Below are 20,053 nucleotides of genomic sequence, written 5' to 3' on the forward strand. Positions count from 1 at the left end.
CTCGCTACAGCCACTAGGAATTTGCATTTAGAGAGGCAAACAATAATGGAATAGTCCCTGTGGCTAACATTAATTGAACACTTACCGAGTACCATGCACTGGTCTATGCATTATTCAGTTTATTAATTGAATAATAAACACTCAGTTATCTATTCCTCACAAGTCCTAAAAGAGAAGGGAAGGGATTTTCTATTAATAACACAATTTTTACAGATAAGACCAAGTCCAGAAAACCTTTGTCACTTCTCCAAGATCACACACTTGACAACCAGTCAAGCTGTGACTGAATCTAAGCAGCCTAGCACCTCAGGTCTCATTCTTAACCACTTTATATATTAAGAGTTCTATGAGGACAGAGAAACCAACCCCAGAGTCATACAAACAACCACAAGTCACATCTCAGCATTCTATGCTCAGCCAAACATGCATGGAACAGCTATTATGTTCCAGAAAGAAAAACACATGAATAGATAAGATAAGGCCTACTCTCAAGAATTTTATATTCTAGAGCAAGGCAGACAAATCAAACAATTATTGAGACGCACATACTAAGAACCTTCTATTAACCACGATGCTTTGATTCAATACTCCATAGGAGCTCAGAGGAAGAAATGACAAATTTTTATGAATGAAGCCCATCAGTCATTGGAGAAGGTGACACGTGTTATCTGAGTATTGAAGAAAGGTGGATGTTTGCCAGAAAAATAAAAGAAACCCAAGGCACAGGTAGCAACATGCAGTTATGAGGAAACATCATATTCAGGGAATGATAACAAATCATTCATGGGTAGGAGTTGAGTTAGGAAAATCAGACTGAGAACACATTGGAAAAGCAGTGAAAGCTGAGCTAAGAATTTAGCTTTTAGTTAACAAGGGCTTTCCTGGGGGTTTTCACCTGTGTTTTCAGGAGCAGCCACTCCCCAGGCCTCACCAACTTCCCTATACCCTACTGATACCCACAGCACCTGCAGATACCGGCATTAGCATCACTTACTCAGGAGCCTACCCTGCTTTGGAGATTGCAACTTAGCAGACTCCAATAGCTTTTTTTTTCTTCTCCTTATAGTATTCAATGGTCACCAATTTTACTGTAATTATCTGTTTACTCTCTGTATTCCCAACTAGAAAAAAAGTTCCATGATTCAGAGATTTTATGATCATTTACCACTGAATTTACAATGTCCGGAACAACTCATAGTAATTAGTAAGCACTCCATAAATGTTTGATGAAATGAATATAAAAATAACAGTTCAAACCCTCTGGCATGAAATTCGACTCAACAGATACTATGTACAAAGCCTGAACCTGCCCTAAAAGAGTATGTGAGAGGAGAAACTTTTAATACACTTTCCTTGTGAAATGCATTTCAATCCTATTGGGAAAACAAATGTAATTGTGTGACACAGTTCACAATGACAGACACTTTTCATTTATACATTACAAAATTGAATTGTACTCCAGGGAGATCATTAAGAAATGCAGATACATTTATCTCCAGCACAAGATTAAACATGCAACCTTGAAGTAAGAATTGTATGTTTTACAAGTAAACCTGTTTGAAAGAGGGTCGGAGACTAAGAAACTGTTGGAGAATTTTGCCGATAAAACACATCAAATTTTCGAGCCATGCAGAGGAAGGGTGACAATTCAGCTGGATGTATCCAAAAAAGAATCTTGCAATACTATAGAGAATGCTATCTTCAATGAAGTGAAATTGACTTTTTTTAAAAAAGGGAATTACATTTGATGCCAAGTAAAGGACAAAGTACAGCATGTTGAGAGAAAGAGGATAAAAATGGTTAAAAGTCTGAAATGTACGGCTTATGAGGCCAGCAGAAGGATCTAGAAATATTTGGCCTAATATAGGGAGGACTTGGGGATGATATACCTCTGTTTAGTTGTGGAGGCTCCATAAAGATACCTGTAGGGTCTGGCCAGCCTAAGGGGAATTGGTATCTCCTCTTCTTGTCTGCCTAACACCCATCTTTCCAGTGAGAACTGCCATTTCTTCACACCATATGTTTTTGGTAAAGCTGGGAGTCATGGTGCCTGACCTCTGCCCAGCAACCAGGATGTGTCATCTCCACACCACAGTGACTGGTTAAGTGAAGAGTGTTTGACTCAAGCAAAGCCAACGGAAATTCTTCCATGAGAAACAGCACTTAGGTTTCTCTTCCTATGGACTCATGTGTTAAGGATGGTTTAAGATTTGTTGGCTGTGACTATTTTGCTTTCCTGGTGGAAGAACCCAGCCTAAGAAAAAAATCTAACAAGAAACAAGAGCTGATGGACAGCATAGGGACAAAGAAGGACAGATAGAAAGAGAGGAATAGAGATAGGGAAACAGAGAGGGAAGTAAACAGGGAGAACAAGAAGGCAAGATGGAGACAAAGAGGAGAGGGAAACAGAGTTAGAGAGGGGCAAAGTTAGACTAAATGACATTTTTCAAATCCTTGTAGAGAGCCATGTCTGAAGCCAGACTTTTCAGTTATTTGAACGATCAATTTATTATCTGCTGCACGCTGCTGAAAGAAACCTTGCTAATAGATCATCCAATAAGCAAGTTGGTAAAAACATTACATTCAGGCAACTCACTGGCATATATCATAAACTCAAAATACATTCAAATAGGTCTGCTTATTACATATGAAATCACTGGCATTTATAGGCAGTTGCTATTTACAGTGGTTACCTCAGGTTATGCAGCTGTGGAAGTGGATATTGAAAGAATTGGGGACATTATGTTCTACTTGTGAGCTGATGGCATTTTTTACAATGCTCAGGTATTATTAATATTGTGACTTAAAAAATCTGTGAGGATTAGAAAAGGGACTGTTAGAGAAAAATCAAATACAAGCTTGTGAACAGGGAGGAGGTTAACCAAGACCAATGTGGGAGTGATGCACCCCGTAAGAGATGGTGAGGGCTCCCTTAGAGGGAGAAGCGAGGGTGTTTGATAAGAAAGCAGAGAGAACACACTGGTCAGGAAGATTTCCATGCTCCCTGGCTTGTTCTGACCTCAGAGGGAACTCCCAGCACTGAAGCAGAATGTTCTCAGAGAACTGAGGAATGTGCCATTCTAGCAACATTTTCAGCTAAAAGGCTATTGTGGATGGACTTGCATTTGAGAAGGTTACCTTCTAGCAAGGGGAAAATTGAAGTTTAAAATGTGTATTACAGAAATTAGTAAAAGTGAAGGCCCCCAACCCCAATTTAACTGACCATCCACTCTGGCCAGCACTACACCATATGCCCTATCCCTCAAATAACCACCTATTAATGGTTTGGTGAAAATTCATTCATGTTCTTTCTTTTTCATTCTCAATCTCTCTCTTTCTTTCTCTCTCTCTCTCTTTCTCTCTCTCTCCACACACACTCATGTAAACCCAGATACATGCATCTCTATATTTATTTTACAAAAGTGGAATTATGCTAAACATTACAGTCTGCCAGTTGCTTTTCTTCCCCCAACATAATACACCAGTGATATCTTTCTAGGATAACACACGTCATTATTTCTCATGGTTTTCAATGGCTGCCTTATATTTCACTTTTAAAACTAGTACTCTATCATGACTACTTGGTTAGTTTTTATTCACCACAGAACTTTAGATCTCAAAAAAATCAACTGTACTCTAAAGCTTTTAAAGCAGTTTTTGATCTCCTATGACCCATACTATATGGTGCATTTATTTTAATTATGCTTTGGAAATTATTTTTAAGGAGGCAATAAATTCTTATTAACAGAATTCAATTCTGAAAGCACCAGGAAGCACAGTGAGCTGAGAATGGGAGTTGGGAAAATGCATTTGGTAGTACTAAAGGAGTCCTACATTTTGCTTTGATCCAGGAGTCTGCCATCTGAGAGAAGTTACAAATCAAAGTGAGCCCTCTTGCTCAAAGGAACTACCCCTTATGATTGATCCCAGAAGACTTGTAGCAGCTCTAGAGAGAAGGACATAGCATACTGCCAGGAATAACATGGCTAACAAGGACATCACACCTCATTGAGACATTCACTCTGTGCTTTGGCCCAGCCCAGCTGCACCAAACTGTTAGGACGGGAAGGACACAGCAAAAACAGAGCTAGATGATAAATAAAACCATACTCTTCCAGGCTAAAACATTGCCCTGTAATGTTCAGGATGGACCCTTCAGCACTATGAGAGAACACTCTTGGGACAGGGAAAGCTGGAGACAAGCTGGAGGCAAGATCCCCAAGCTCCCCAAGGAAAATAAAACAAAAGAAACCCCATCTGATATCTTACTTACGGTATTGGAGTTTTTGACATACACTGTCAGAGAATGAAATGGAATTATTGGCATGACTCTCACAAAGAGAACATGCTGACCACTCCATTTGTTCAATCATGTTTGCCAAATACCTAAATAAGTATTTATGCAATGACTGTTCAATTGTCAACCTCCCCATAACAATGCAAGTTCTTTGAGGGCAGGGACCTTGCCCTTGTTCGTAGCCTTGAGCTTCCTCCCATTGGCATAGAAAGACATTTAAGAAGAAAGTATAGACTTGATTTTAACTATAATTACACTGAGTTCTACAAAGGAGAAAAATAGTTTTGATGGAGTCAGCGAAGACTTCTGCAAAGAAGAGAAGATTTAGCTAAAATCTGAACGACATGCAGGAGAGGAGGGGCAGAGGAGGTTTTCAGGCAGAGGGAAAAGCCAAGGCCTCAGGTGGCTGAGCAGAGAGCCCTGGAGAAGTAGAAAGAAGGCCAAAGTGACTCGGGCCTGGAGGTGAGGTTAGGAAGGGGGTGAAGGGAAGCTGGGGACATGGACAGGAAACAGAGGGTGGAAAACCCTGTACGAGTCTGGTCTTGATCTTCAACACAATGAATAGCCACTGAAGGGTTTTAAGCAAAGGAGCAACAGTATCAGAGCAGCATTTTAAAAAATGGCTATTTGATCTTGTGAGTGACAAGTGGATGGGGAGGGAATAAAACATATTTGGAGGGAATAATTAGGAAAGCGTTGAGTGATTTCTTCAAGAAATGATATTACTTTGGATGAATGATAGAGAGAAATAGACTAGGATCTCTTTAGGAAAGAAAATGAGCAGGACTTGTCATTATTTAAATGTAGGAGACAAGGAAAGACTGCTATTAGAATAACTACCTGGTTTCTAGATGATGCAGCTGTTGGAGCAGCTATTCACTGAAGAGGTGCAAGTTTGATGAGAAAGACCATGAGTTGTATGGCTAGTTACAAGAAACTGACATGAACAACAACATCCACTAACATGGAATACTGTGACAAGCTGGGCCAAAGTGATGCCTTAAATGGATTATCCAATTTATACCTAACTGTAGTCATATAAAATAGGTGCTATCTCCCCAAGTTTTAGAGACAAGAAAGGCTTAGACTCAGAAAGGCTTAATCTCTTATTGCCATTCCCAGAACTAAACATTTTAAAAGCTGGGATTTGAACCCAAATCTCTTCAATTCTAAAGCAGATGGTTCTTAATGACCAATTCATCCTGTTTCGTGACAACTCATACCTACTCAGGAAAGTTTCCTGATTTGAAAAGTATGTAGGCATAAATCTGAAGCCAAACCTTTCAAGGAAACCTCTAGACCTTCCCTCAGGGCTGCCCATAGCAAACTCTCCACAACGGACAGTTGATTCTACACTTTCTCCCATTTTTTTCTGGCTGATTGGCTCTTTTTCTTACTCTTGTTTTTACCCAGGCCTTGAGGTTACCTCAGCTACCCCCATCTCCCCTGCCTGGCCTTCTCCAAATTCCTGTAGTTCTTTCAGTCTCACTACTCATTTTAACAATGATCATATGCAGGTTACCCAGCAGGATTTCCATAGATTTTCTACTTCCTTACATTGTATTTTCTATAATACGAACTTTCATGCAGTGTATCCTGACTGTCTTTAAAAGTCTTTCACATACTAAAGTCAGATTGTTGTAAACAAGCTAATAAACACAAATTTCCAACTATGCCATGCCATGCCATGGGTCTGGTTGCTTGCCACGAGTTCAATTTTACCAGAGTCATTATCTCTAGCTATAGAGTGGAGTCTTATTATACATGCATTTAACTTAAGCATATTCAACTATACGTTCTTGGCAGAGCAAAAGAGAAAGCAATTTAAATACAGCAGGCCATTGTGACTACCATTCCAATCAATGCACATATGTCCCATGAAATAGGAGATGAACCTGCTGTCCCCTCAGCTGGTTTCAGTTTCTAAGTACCTCCCCCAGTGTGATTAATTCTCTGGGAAGACTATGATGTTAGTGTTTAAAAGTGTGTATGTTAGATATACCACAATCTCTAGTTTCAGTCAACTACTTTTCCTAGTCCTCAATTTAAAAAAAACAGTGATTGTCGGTGAAACCCCGTCTCTACTAAAAATACAAAAAATTAGCTGGGCCTGGTGGCGGGCGCTTGTAGTCCCAGCTACTCAGGAGGCTGAGGCAGGAGAATGGCGAGAACCCGGGAGGTGGAGCTTGCAGTGAGCTGAGATTGCGCCACTGCACTCCAGCCTGGGCGACAGAGCAAGACTTGGTCTCAAAAAATAAAAATAAAATAAAATAAAAATAAAAATAAATAAATAAATGAAAATAAAAATAAAAAACAGTGATTGTCTGAGCACGATGGCTCACATCTGTAGTCCCAGCACTTTGGGAGGCTGAAGGCTGAGGATAACTTGAGCACAGTAGTTCGAGACCAGCCTGGGTAACACAGTGAGACTTGTCCCTATAAAAAATAAATAAGAATAAATAAAACTAAATTTTAAAAAAGTGATCTATCCCAAGACTGGAGGAAAACTTGGGTTTGTTGGGCTGCTCAAGACACAGTAAGAAATCATTGTCCCTGGTAATTCTGATTACATGTGATTTGCACCCCACATTTTTCTGAGAGCTAACCCCTAAGATACTACTGCATTGATAGCAGCATATGTTTGTGTAATCATCTGACTTTAGATTGCATTCTACCTTTATGATGAAATGCAAATTAGCAGGAATTGGAAAATGAATAGTGATGATACAAGTGATAAATACATAAATCTGCAACAAATGAGGCAAAGATGAAAATCATTAGGTCTCTTGAAGTCAAATATGAAGAAAGAAAATAAAATTATGCATCAAGAATGAAATGCTAGACCTGGGTCCAAAAATCATAAAATTATTGGGAAGTTTACTGTAACTTTCTGGAAAAGAGTCTCCACAATTACATGCACATACATAAATATGTATATCAAATTATTACAGAAACATATTTTCAAGGAAAGGTTATGTTCAAACATAGGGCATTTTCATTCTGAACCACCCCTGCTGCCCTCTGGGAAGATGTACTCATTCTTGATGCTCAGCTTCTTCAGAATTTTGTTCATGCCATCAGTATAAAATTTAGAGCTCTGCAGTACACTTGATTGCTGACATCTATTGCTATTTAGATTGCAAACTCCTTGCAGACAGGTTATAGGTCTTACTAATCTGTGCATCTACAGTGCCTCAGGAAGGGCCTGACTAAAAAGGTGGCCTCTGCAAAGGCTGGAGAGTGACTGTATAACTGAATTATCAAATTTACCTCGCTGAGATTCATTTCTTCTAATGAATAAGAAAAGGCAGACACTGCCCAGTATCCATCAAGTCATTGTCTCCAGCACGGAGCCCCGCTATGCACATTGTTCTGTCCTTACCTATCCAGAGAAATGCAGCACAGGTGAAAAATCGATGCTGTTGTGAGCAGGACGTCCAGAGATGTCCGAACAAGACAAAACATCTCCCCATAAATCCAGATGTCTTGAACCAGCTCAATGGCACCAAAGGGCATCACCAGCACCGAAACCAGCAGATCCGCAAAAGCAAGAGATACAATGAAATAATTTGTTTTTATTTTCCTGTGAGTGAAAAAGTGTAAGAGAGGAGGCAGCATGAGGGATGAAGGGAAAAAGGGGAGGGAGAAGAGATCAAGAGAAAAAACAGGGAAAAGGGAAACAAAGAAAGAAGAAAAGAAGGGAGGGGGAAAGAGGAAAGAAAAAGTCACATGCTTAGTGTATTCCGTGAGATTCAATTTCCCCTTCTGTAACATGGCTGAGAAGACCCAGCGTGGTCCAGCCTCTCCTGACTTCTCCAGACCTACCTTATACCAAAACCTCTTTTTTCCTCCCCCTTCTGGCCACCCTGCCCTAATCTGAGTTCCCCTGCACATACAGGTCCCTTTAGAGGGCCAATGCAGATGTTCTTTCTTCCAACGGTTGCCTGGTTAATCCCACCCACCCATCAGTCCTTGGTCGGAGTTTCTCAGGAAACTCTCCCAAGGTATGCCCTGTGACTGTAGTCACAGTCCACTATTTTACACTAGTAGACTGGCTACTGTGTACTCACATTTATAACACTGGTCAGAATTGCGCTTTTACACTTTATTTGCATCATCATTAGATGTGTGCATGTCTTACTTAGAGAGGAACTGCTTCGTTATACCCTCTTATGGCCCAGAGGCTTTCATCCCAGGCTGTACACTAGAATCACCTGATGCATTTTGATAAGTATTGATGCTGAGGTCTCACCCCAGATCCGTTAGTTGAGGCACCCTGGGGAGTTAACACCTCTCCCCTCAAAGATTACCAGATAAAATATAGGATGCCTGATTAGATTTGAACTTTAGCAATAAATAACTTTTTAAATATAACTATGTCCAAAATACTACATGAGACTTACTAATACCACATGATGATAGTTTTTAAAAGTGCTTCAGGTGGTTCTAATTGCAGCCGGGGTTGAGACTCATGAAGTTGAAGTGCAAAAAACAGAGGTTTAATTTCTAGATCCGTCCCTTGTCAGCCACATCTTCCCTAAACTATTAATAAAATGGGGAGGTTAGATTATACGTGCTCTCAACAATTGTATATATAGTGATCACAACTATAAACACATTTGACAAAGAAAAAATGACAGGATGGAAATACACTGAAATGTTTACACTGGCTGTATTAGAGTTGTAGGATTAATTGCAATCCCTTTTTCTCCCCTTTTATTTTTAAAATGTTGTTCCCATGAATGTTTTCTTTCTTAATTACAAATTATAATGAAAATGTTCACACCCAACTCTCTAGGGACAGCTCAGAACTCCCATGTTTCCTCAAAAGGTTCCCTCCTGCTGCTCACCTGAGCTGCCTGTCCCAGCACACAGCCACCATCACCAGCAGGTTCCCCAAGATGGCCATCAGGATAACCGTCGAGAGAAACGTGAGCAGCACGACCTTCTCCACTGACCCGAAACCCTCCTCGGAACTGAAAGACACACACGAGCACAAAGAATTGAATGAAACTCTGGGACACAAGAAAGAAAATTCATCTTTTCATCATTGACCTTCAGAAAGGTAACTTCACCATCAGCTGATGACACATATATTTATCATGCATTTAATGTACACCAAAATCTGAACCTGTCGCTAGATATTTTATCCTGGTTAGCTCCTACATAAGAGGAGTATGAGGCTTAGAGAGCTGAATTAACAGGTTATTTTCCATCCAAGCACTTGTGGCTTTCCTTCAGGGCATTTAGTTCAACTAGCATTCAGACATATGTAGTTGATTCCTGTTTTGTGCACCTACTCAACTAGATTGCAAAAGCTGAGTGAATGAATGATAGTAACTTTGCAACTGCAGGAGCAGCCCAATCTGGTCCAACTTTGTGTATAAAATGGTGAGTTGTGTTTTAGTTGCCATGGACCCCCAGGTTGCAAGTTAAACTGACCAGGCCCAGATGAACCAAGCATGCAACCACAGGGTGGAACCTAAGTGCTTGGACCAAGGCATGGGGACCAAATAAAGAAGTGGACATCTCATGGCATGATCCACGATCCAATCATATAGAGCCCTAGCATCACCTTGTGGCATAATCCAGTCAGATCATACCTCCTGGCATTAACTTATCACAAGATCCAATCAGATCATACCTTATTACCCTCTGCCTATGAAACCTGCCACAGCCCCCAGCTCAGGGAGACAGATTTGGGCTTTGCCTCCCGCTTCCTTGCCGATCAACTTACAATGAAGCCTTTTTTTTTCCTCAAAAGCCAGGGCCATAGTATTGGCTTCTATAAACATCAGCAAGGAGCCCACTGCTTGCTCAGTAGCAACTTGAACCAGTTGTTACTGAGCAAGTTAGTTTGCATTCATACAGTTACTTGGCTTGAATGCAAAGCCATCTTGTTACAGTGTCCCATTCCAGCCCATGCAGAAGCTTCTGCTTACAGATAGGTTCTCTCAGAGAAAAACGATTGTGGTTTGATGGTTGTTCTTACATCAGTTCACCTGCACAAATTGAATTCAGATTCTGTGAAGTCCGTGGGAAAGATAGTAGCCAATAAATAAGCTCAGTGGCTCCTTTCACCACCCTGATCATTTCTTTTAGTGCCCACAATATGTCATTGTTTTCCCAGTTCAAATTTGTGTTCTTGTCAAGTTCAGCATCTGATTTAGTCTACAAATGTTGCCTTCCCCATGTAAACTCAGCATTTTGTTTTATTAACTTGAAAATGAAGATCCCTTTTCAATGAAAGCATGATATCTGCAGATTAATATTCAGAAGCTATAGGGATTTTAAAAACTTTTATAGTATAATAAAATGTTCTTTTTAATGAAGTTTCAAAGAATCTTAAAACTCTTAGACCAGCGGTGTCCAATCTTTTGGCTTCCCTGGTCCACACTGGAAGAAGAATTGTCCTGGGTCACACATAACATACACTAACACTAACAATGGCTGATGAGCTAAAAAACAAATTGCAAAAAAATCTCATAATGTGTTAAGAAAGTTTATAAATTGGGTTGGGCTGCGTTAAAAGCTGTCCTGGGCTGCCTGTGCCCCGACAGGCCACGGGTTGGACAAGTTTGTCCTAGACCCAAACCCCACATTTGAATATGGGAAAACCAGGGCCCAGAAAGAAGAGCTGACTTGTCAGAGCATGTTAGTGGCTGGTCTGGGAGAGGCTGCTTGTCCTGTGAGCCCACCACGGAGAACACACAGTGCCAAAAATCAAGAATTCTCTGTCTTTCCTGAGCTCTTTTGACTGAAAATTAAGATGCATGCCCTCTCCAAATGGAAGCAGCCTGCAAAGTCCTGGCTTTGGCCTTGTCCAGAACTTCTGTTAAGCTGGCCCAGAAGACAAGGTGCCAAAGGGAATGAGGAACCAGTCTGGCAGTGGTTGGAGAATGAGAAAGTCCCTCCATTCAGCTGAGAAGTGTTTTTATAGGCAGATTGATAGATTGTTTATGACTGAGGTTCAGATGAAAAGAAATTCCGGATATGCTTATTTAAATCACCCTTCTACACTTAAGTTCTAACTATCAACAGTACAAATATCAGATAGGGAAGATTTAATTCAATGAGGAAAACTGTACACTTAGGAAAAAGACCTTAATAGGCTGATGTGGCCACCAAAAACTCGTTTGATCTTAGGTCATGTTAGTTGAGTTAAAGCACTAACAAAGGAGGTGATGGTGGTTCTCTTCCCTGTCCTTCTTAGAGACTAACGGCCCCTTTGAAACTCATCTCTTCCACCCCCAGGGCCTCTGTATTTGAGGTGCCTTCTTCCTGGAATGATTCTTCAGTGACAGACTTCTTGTCATTCAGGCCTGAGATTAAATTTAGCCCCCACTTAATGTACCACAGCCAACAAACATTTTTAATTTTCTTTACAGCATTTACTGTTATCTGAAATGACTTCCGTTATTGATTGTTGTCTGTGCCCCAATTCCACAGATTGACTTTGGTTATCTTTTTCACTACAATCTCCAGTGTCTGGCACAATGTCTAGTCTAGAGTATGTATTAATGTACATGTAATGCTATGTATTAATGTTACATATGTAGATGATGCATTACATAGTAAGTGCTCAATTACTTGCTGATTCAGTGAAAGAGAGATATATTGTGCTCATAATGGTTACATTTATTATTCAATGTCTTTGAAGCCTGGTTGAAAGTATAGAGATTTCACCTAGAGAAAAGAAGGCCCAGAGATGAAATGCAAAAGCTACTTTCAGCTATCTGAGCGCTGTCATTGGAAATAAGAGTAGATTTACATATTCATTCATTTAACAATTTCTGAGCACCTACTCTGTGTTAGGCATTGTAGTATGTCCTAGGGAAACAGCAATAAGCAAAACAGAGAGCAAAACAGACCATAAACAGATGTATGAGAAAGTATGTAAGGTGTCAGCTGGTAGTACATACAGTCCATGGCAAAAAACATATCTAGGACAGTAAGGAGGACTGGATGGCCTGTGGGGGATTGCAGACTGGCTATTTAATAAAGGATGTCAGAGAAGTTTCAATGATAAGGTTATCACAGGTTGTGAGGCTAACTAAGACCAGTGGGTGAACTTTAAGCAGTGGTTCCCAGACTTACCTGCATATTTAAGTTACCTGAGGAGCCTTAAAAAAATGCTGATTCTGGGAATCCACCCTCAGAGGTGCTGATTTAATTGGTCTGAGTTGCAGCTTAGATAGAGAAATTTTTAAAAGCTCCCAAGTGACTCTGATGTGTGACGAATTAGAGTCACTGACAGGGAGGCAAGATTTAGTACTAGATAATAAGAGCCTTCTAACAATTAAAGATGATCTGCAATAGCTTCCTGGTGTTGTTTTGTGTTCCCTGGCACAGAAAGTGTTTAAGAATACCTGAATGGCAATGAGATACTAATTTGCACTCATTAGGATGGCAATTATAAAAAATAAAACAACGAATAAAAAATAACAAGTGTTGGTGTGAATGTGGGGAAATGGAAACACTTGTGCATTGCTGGCAGGAATGTAAAATGCTACAGCCACTGTGAAAAACAAATTGATGGTTTCTCTAAAGGTTAAATATAGAATGCCTATGTGATCCCTCAATTCAATCCCAGGGGTACACCCAAAAGAATTGAAAGCAGGGATACAAACAGACACTTGTATACCAACAGTCTATAGCAGCATTATTCACAAGAGCCCAAAGGTGAACACAGCCCAAGTTTCCATTAACAGGTAAGTGAATAAATAGAATGTGGTATACACATACTACAAAATTTTATTTCTCTGTAAAAAGGAATAAAGTTTGTTGTTGTTTTTGTTGTTGTCGTTGTTGTTGTTTTTGAGACGGAGTTTTGCTCTTGTTGCCCAGGCTGGAGTGCAATGGCGTGATCTTGGCTCACCGCAACTTCTGCCTCCCGGGTTCAAGTGATTCTTCTGCCTCGGGCTTCCAAGTAGCTGGGATTACAGGAATATGCCATCATGCCTGGCTAATTTTGTATTTTTAGTAGAGACGGGGTTTCTCCATGTTGGTCAGGCTGGTCTCGAACTTCTGACCTCAGGTGATCCGCCCGCCTCGGCCTCCCAAAGTGCTGGGATTACAGGCATGAGCCACTGTGCCCGGCCAGGAATGAAGTTTTGATACATGCTACCACATGGATGAACCTTAAAAATAAATGAAACAAATAAATAAGTGAAATAAACCACACACAAAAGGAGAAGTATTGTGATTCCACTACATGAGGATTCTAGACTCAGCAAATTCATAGGGAAATAAAATAGAAAAGTAGTTATCAGGGACTGGGAGCACAGGTGAATGCGGAGTTATTATTTAAGAATTATAGAGTGTTTGGAATGATGAAAAAATTCTGGAAGTGGATAGTTGTAATGGTTGCACACCACTGTGAATGTTCTTTTTTTAGCTTTTTATTTTAGGTCCAGAGGTACATGTGCAGGTTTGTTATATGGGGGGCTTGGTGTACAGATTATTTCATCACCCATGTAATAAGCATTGTTTGATAGGTAGTTTCTTGATCCTCACCCTCCTCCCATCTTCCATCCTCATGCTTCCTTCTTTGTGTCTGTAATGTACTCAGTGTTCAGCTCCCACTTGTAAGTAAGAACATGCTGAATTTGATTTTCTGTTCCTCTGTTAGTTTTCTTAGGATAATGGCTTTCAGTTCCATCGATGTTGCTGCAAAGGACATGATCTCATTCTCTTTTGGGGATTAATATCACTAAATTATATGCTTAAAATGCTTATTTTATATATTAATGATACATTTTATTATTGATATTTTAGCATTATATAAAAAAAGAATTCCTGGATGACCACATATCAAGATACTGTACAGGGCTCCTATATTGGGGGCGGGCTGGCCTGGCTGTTTTAGGTCGCTTTTTTGTCTATGGACTATGATTTAAACATATGCTTATAACATGAATTCTCCATCAACAACACCACCACCATTAGAATAATCTCTCTTGTGCTGTCTTTCCTCTTGTAAAAGAAGAAAACAGATTCAGAACTTCTGTGATGAACATCTCCGGCTCCAGAGAAGGTACATTTTGAACAAAGCGGGAATGTCAGGGTTAGAGAGCACCAAGTTCAATGTAATGGTTCATTTGTGGCATGCTAATTAGGAGTTAGAAATAGCTTAACTTTAAACTAGGAGTGACGAACAAAATTTAAGCATAGAAGAAGTTTTTTTAATTAGGCAGAACTGTCCATTGAACTAAAAGTAAGTCCAGTAATGACAATTAAAATAAATTCCAAACCACTTCTGCAAAATTCATGTTAGGTCCTTGGGTTGCCTCTGACACCCTCAAGCAATCCTGTCAACCACAACTGGATAGCTTTCATCTGGCTGAAGAGCTGTCCACTCCACTAAATTGGTTCATTGACAGCTATTCTTATGAGAAATTTTACTTTCTCTTCTTTTTTGCTTTCTCTGTGATCTTTTGATCCATTAATAAACTCCACAAACTTGTGGGCTGGGTTTGCCAATTTCTCTGCTCTTCATGAAAGAAAATATAAAGACACAAATTCTGGGTAAATTTCCACATAGGTTAGTATATGTGAAAACGGACTGTGAATGATAAAGTATGATAAATAAGTGATTATTGTTATTAATAATGATAGAGACAATAGCAAAGGAAATCTTAGGTTATACTTTGTCACACACACACACACACTCTCTCTCTCTCATACTTTCTGGAGAGTCAAGAACATTTTTTGTTGTTATTTATTTATTTATTTTTGAGACAGAGTCTTGCCCTGTCCCCCAAGCTGGAGTGCAGTGGCACAATCTCAGCTCACTGCAACCTCTGCCTCCTGGGTTCAAGTGATTCTCCTGCCTCAGCCTCCCGAGTAGCTGGGATTACAGGCAACTGCCACCACACTCAGCTAATTTTTGTAATTTTATTTGAGACAGGGTTTCGCCATGTGGGTCAGGCTGGTCCTGAACTCCTGACCTCAGGTGATCTGCTCGCCTCAGCCTCCCAAAGAGCTGGGATTACAGGCATAAGCCACCACACCCAGCCTTTGTTGTTATTTTTTGTGGGCTTTTTGCACTGGTTTTGTTCATAAACAGCTGTATGACTTCAAAAAATTCACTTGACTTTTCTGAGCCTCAGTTTCTTCATGGATCAATTGAGAAAGTTAGATTAAATTTCTCATTCATCAAATATGTATTGAGTGCCAACTATATACCAAGCACTGTGCTGAGTACTAGATTCAATAGTAAAGAAAATGGACAAATTTCCTGACCTAATGGGATTCACAGTATGGATGGAAACAGACATAAGCAAATGCAAAATTGAAGAAATAAATACAGTTTGTGATCATTTCTTCCGAGTTCCATTTCCCAAATGTTAATGTTTATATTAATCCACCAAGGATCTTGATAAAACGCAGATGCTAATTTTTTTTTAGGCCGAGGCAGGGTCTGGGATTCTGCAATTCTCACAGACCCCTAGGCATTGCTGATGCTGCTGGTTCCTGAGTCACAGGTGGAGTAGCAAAGTATAAAAGGCGTAAACATGACATTATGATAGAAAACACACTGGCTTAGAAAGAAATGTTAGGTGGTTGGGAAACACTGGAGGTGACATTCAACTGAGTTCTGATGTATGCAGAGAATTTGGAAGTCAGAGGAACCAGGATAAGTGCATTGCATTCAAAGGGAAGAGCAACTGCAAAAGCCCTGAGACAGAAAAGATTTTTCATGTTCACTATCACAGGGGAAATGAGCAAGGGACTAAGCATCTGAGATGAGCTCAGAAAAGTAGTCCAAAGCCAGACCCTGAGGGATTTTTTGTGCTCTAGGGAGAAGTTTATGTTCTATTGGGAGATCAATGAGAAGACACAGAAGTGATGTAAGCAGAGTAATGACATGGGGGCGGGGGTGATAATACGCCAGGGGTTCCTGCAGGAGTCCAGGTAAAAGAAGATGGTAGTTAAAAGTAGCATGGCGGCTGGGGAGATGGAGAGAAGTGGGTGGAATAAAGGTTTATTTGGGGAGTAAAGAGATAGATAAGAAAAATAGATTCCATGAGTGAGCGGGAAGTAGCACAAATAAACGCCATATTTTAGAATTGCACATCCGAATAAATGTTGGTACAATTTAATAAGATGGGTGAAACACATTAAGTGTGAGATACCTATAAGACATTCAAGTAAAGACGTCAAGTAGGCAATTGGATGTGTGTGTGTCTGGAGCTCAGAGGGATGACTGGGCAGGAGATACACTCTTGGAATTGCCAGCACTTCTATGGGATTTAGAGAACTGAGGAAGGATGTGATCACCCAAGAAGAGGGTCAGGGTCTTGATGAACGGCAGTACTGAGATGTGCAGTAGAGAAGGCAGAACCAGCAGAGGAGACTGCGGAAGACTATCCAGGATGTTCTGGGGACATCAGATGAAAGTGGTATTTTGGAAGCCAAGAGGAACATTTCAAGTGAATATATGTATGTATATAATATGTATATATAATACATTATATAATATACATATTAGGAATATATAAATATATATATTCTTGATACTTCCCTGGAACTACTTCAACATTACTCCTAAGAATGACAGGAAGCAAGGAGGCAGGGAAACTAGAGTACTTTTTCTCTTTATCTTTTTATGTATCGAACTTTGCAATAAAATTATGTTAGAACAGAGGGCTCCACCATTGCACCAATGATCTTCGCACTAAGTGCCTCCTCTCCCACCTGTTAGGAGTGTCATGTACACAAGAAACATTCTTGAAAATATACACAGCACATCCACAAAAGATCCCATTACTCCCTATCCAAGTATTTTTTTCACCCTTCCTGCCCAGCCCTGCACAGTCTTTTGCAAAGGAATTACATTTAAATTAAAGAAAATAATGTTTCATTTTCTTACCAATCAACAGTTAGGAGAAGAGTACAAGGGCATTCTGACTTACAAGAGAGCCTGTCTAAAATTGAATTATTTTTTTCTAGTGAGAATTTTATTAACCTTAAATGTAAGGTCCCTGTTGGTTTCTACACTGATAAAAGATTGAATATTAACAAGAGGGCCTTAACGTTCCACTCAGCTTGACTAAACTTTAGACAGCCTTCTTCCTGACTCTAGGCTCTGAACTCCCTTTTCTTAGAGCATTTACTTTAGAAAATTTGTAATTGCAAATTCTTTCTCTAACACTTTGACATGTAAATGAAAGATACTCACCAGTTTTACAAGCTAGGACTGTCATTCTCAAGAACCTTTCCTTTCCTTTTGAAAGGAAATCATCAAGAAATGTAGTGCTCCTATCTCTCAGCCTGTGTGGGAGCGAACAGCCTAACTTAGGTGGACACCTGTTCCAAGTTGTAAAACCATCTCTTGTTATGAAGATATGAGAAAGTTCACTTATCTTTTGGGTAAGGCTAATTAGGTAGCACATTAGGTAATCCCTTCCCCCCACTCCATTTCTTAAAAACTCTCCTGTCCTTTGTTGTAGTGAAGTTGAAGTCAGATTGCATTCTGGTCTCTCTCCCTATTGCCATAGCCTTGGAAAAGAAAAAAGTCATCTTTACCTGTTTAATTTCATCCAGTGCAATTTTTGTTTTGACTGTATACATCATTTATTACAAGTACAGATGTTCCTAGACTTATGATGGGGTTACCTCCCCGTAAACCCATTGTAAGTTGAACACATTGTAAATGGAAAATGCATTTAATGCACCTAACCTACAGAACATTGTAACAGCCTAGCCTACCTTAAATGTGCTCAGAAAGCTTACATGGGCCTAGAGTTGGGCAAAGTCATCTAGAAGCAGACTACTCTGTAGAGTATAGGTTGTTTACCTTAGTGATCACCTGACTGATTGAGAGTTGTAGCTCACTGCTGCTGCCAGGCAAGGTAAGATGGTATCATACAGCATATTGCTATCCTCGGAAAAGATCAAAATTCAATATTGGAAATACAGTTTCCGCTGAATGCATATTGCTTTTATACCATGGTAAAGTAAAAAATTCTTAAGTTAATCATGTCGGGGACCATCTGTAATTATATGTATGTGGCTTCTTCATTACCTTTATTACTGGCCATGAACAAAATCTGAGTTTAACATATGGGAGAGATAAACTCAGATAATAATCGCATTGCTAATATGACTTATGTAAATTAATTTTTCAAATACTTATTTGTTTAAAATAGAAATAACAGAATCCATGAATATGTTGTTTTTCCTTATAACAAATAACCTGAGCAATACTATGTAACTGTTTTAAAGTATATATCATTTCCTTTAAATATATGCACTCTTTCCCCCTAGGTTTCTTGAGAGACTAAACATACAAATGGACAATGGCCAGACCATGTGTAACAATAAAACTCTGATGGACAATCTCTGGCAGCCAGCCCAGAACGATCAGGACTTGTTCAATGACTGCGAGCTAGCTTCCCCCTTTTTTAACCCTCTTACCTGCTTCCAACTCAAGACTAACAACAGAACGCCAAAGACGCTGCTCCCCAAAGCAATTACGTAAGATGCCTCACTGCTTGTTAGTGCACCTCCTGCTTCAATGTGCGAACAACCTCCAATCAGAAGATAGCAGAAGCCTTCTTTTCCCCGCTTATAAAGCTTTTTTTTTTTTTTTTTTTAACCTTTATTTATTTATTTTTTTTTTTTCTTTTATTATTATTATTATTATTATCATTATTATACTTTAGGTTTTATGGTACATGTGCGCAATGTGCAGGTAAGTTACATATGTATACATGTGCCATGCTGGTGCGCTGCACCCACCAACTTGTCATCTAGCATTAGGTATATCTCCCAATGCTATCCCTCCCCCCTCCCCCCACCCCACAACAGTCCCCAGAGTGTGATGTTCCCCTTCCTGTGTCCATGTGTTCTCATTGTTCAATTCCCACCTATGAGTGAGAATATGCGGTGTTTGGTTTTTTGTTCTTGCGATAGTTTACTGAGAATGATGATTTCCAGTTTCATCCATGTCCCTACAAAGGACGTGAACTCATCATTTTTTATGGCTGCATAGTATTCCATGGTGTATATGTGCCACATTTTCTTAATCCAGTCTATCATTGTTGGACATTTGGGTTGGTTCCAAGTCTTTGCTATTGTGAATAATGCCGCAATGGACCAATAACAGGAGCTGAAATTGTGGCAATAATCAATAGCTTACCAACCAAAAAAAGTCCAGGACCAGATGGGTTCACAGCCGAATTCTACCAGAGGTATAAGGAGGAGCTGGTACCATTCCTTCTGAAACTATTCCAATCAATAGAAAAAGAGGGAATCCTCCCTAACTCATTTTATGAGGCCAGCATCATCCTGATACCAAAGCCTGGCAGAGACACAACAAAAAAAGAGAATTTTAGACCAATATCCTTGATGAACATTGATGCAAAAATCCTCCATAAGATACTGGCAAACAGAATCCAGCAGCACATCAAAAAGCTTATCCACCATGATCAAGTGGGCTTCATCCCTGGGATGCAAGGCTGGTTCAATATACGCAAATCAATAAATGTAATCCAGCATATAAACAGAACCAAAGTCAAAAACCACATGATTATCTCAATAGATGCAGAAAAGGCCTTTGACAAAATTCAACAACCCTTCATGCTAAAAACTCTCAATAAATTAGGAATTGATGGGACGTATCTCAAAATAATAAGAGCTATTTATGACAAACCCACAGCCAATATCATACTGAATGGGCAAAAACTGGAAGCATTCCCTTTGAAAACTGGCACAAGACAAGGATGCCCTCTCTCGCCACTTCTATTCAAC

General features: G+C 39.8%; 1 protein-coding gene across 2 annotated transcripts in view; it reads right to left on the minus strand.

The window, feature by feature from the left end:
- Positions 1-20,053, minus strand: part of HTR4 (5-hydroxytryptamine receptor 4) — a 174,431-nt gene that overhangs the window by 65,414 nt on the left and 88,964 nt on the right. For both annotated transcript variants that reach the window (XM_002816058.5, XM_024247281.3), the window contains 2 exons: positions 9,148-9,273; positions 7,680-7,880 (listed from right to left, as the gene is read on the minus strand). In XM_002816058.5, coding sequence (XP_002816104.1) covers positions 7,680-7,880; positions 9,148-9,273 — 327 coding nt within the window. The remainder of the gene's footprint in view (positions 1-7,679; positions 7,881-9,147; positions 9,274-20,053) is intronic.

Source organism: Pongo abelii, chromosome 4 (genome assembly GCF_028885655.2).
Source record: "Pongo abelii isolate AG06213 chromosome 4, NHGRI_mPonAbe1-v2.0_pri, whole genome shotgun sequence".
In the NCBI taxonomy this organism is placed as follows: Eukaryota; Metazoa; Chordata; class Mammalia; order Primates; family Hominidae; genus Pongo; species Pongo abelii.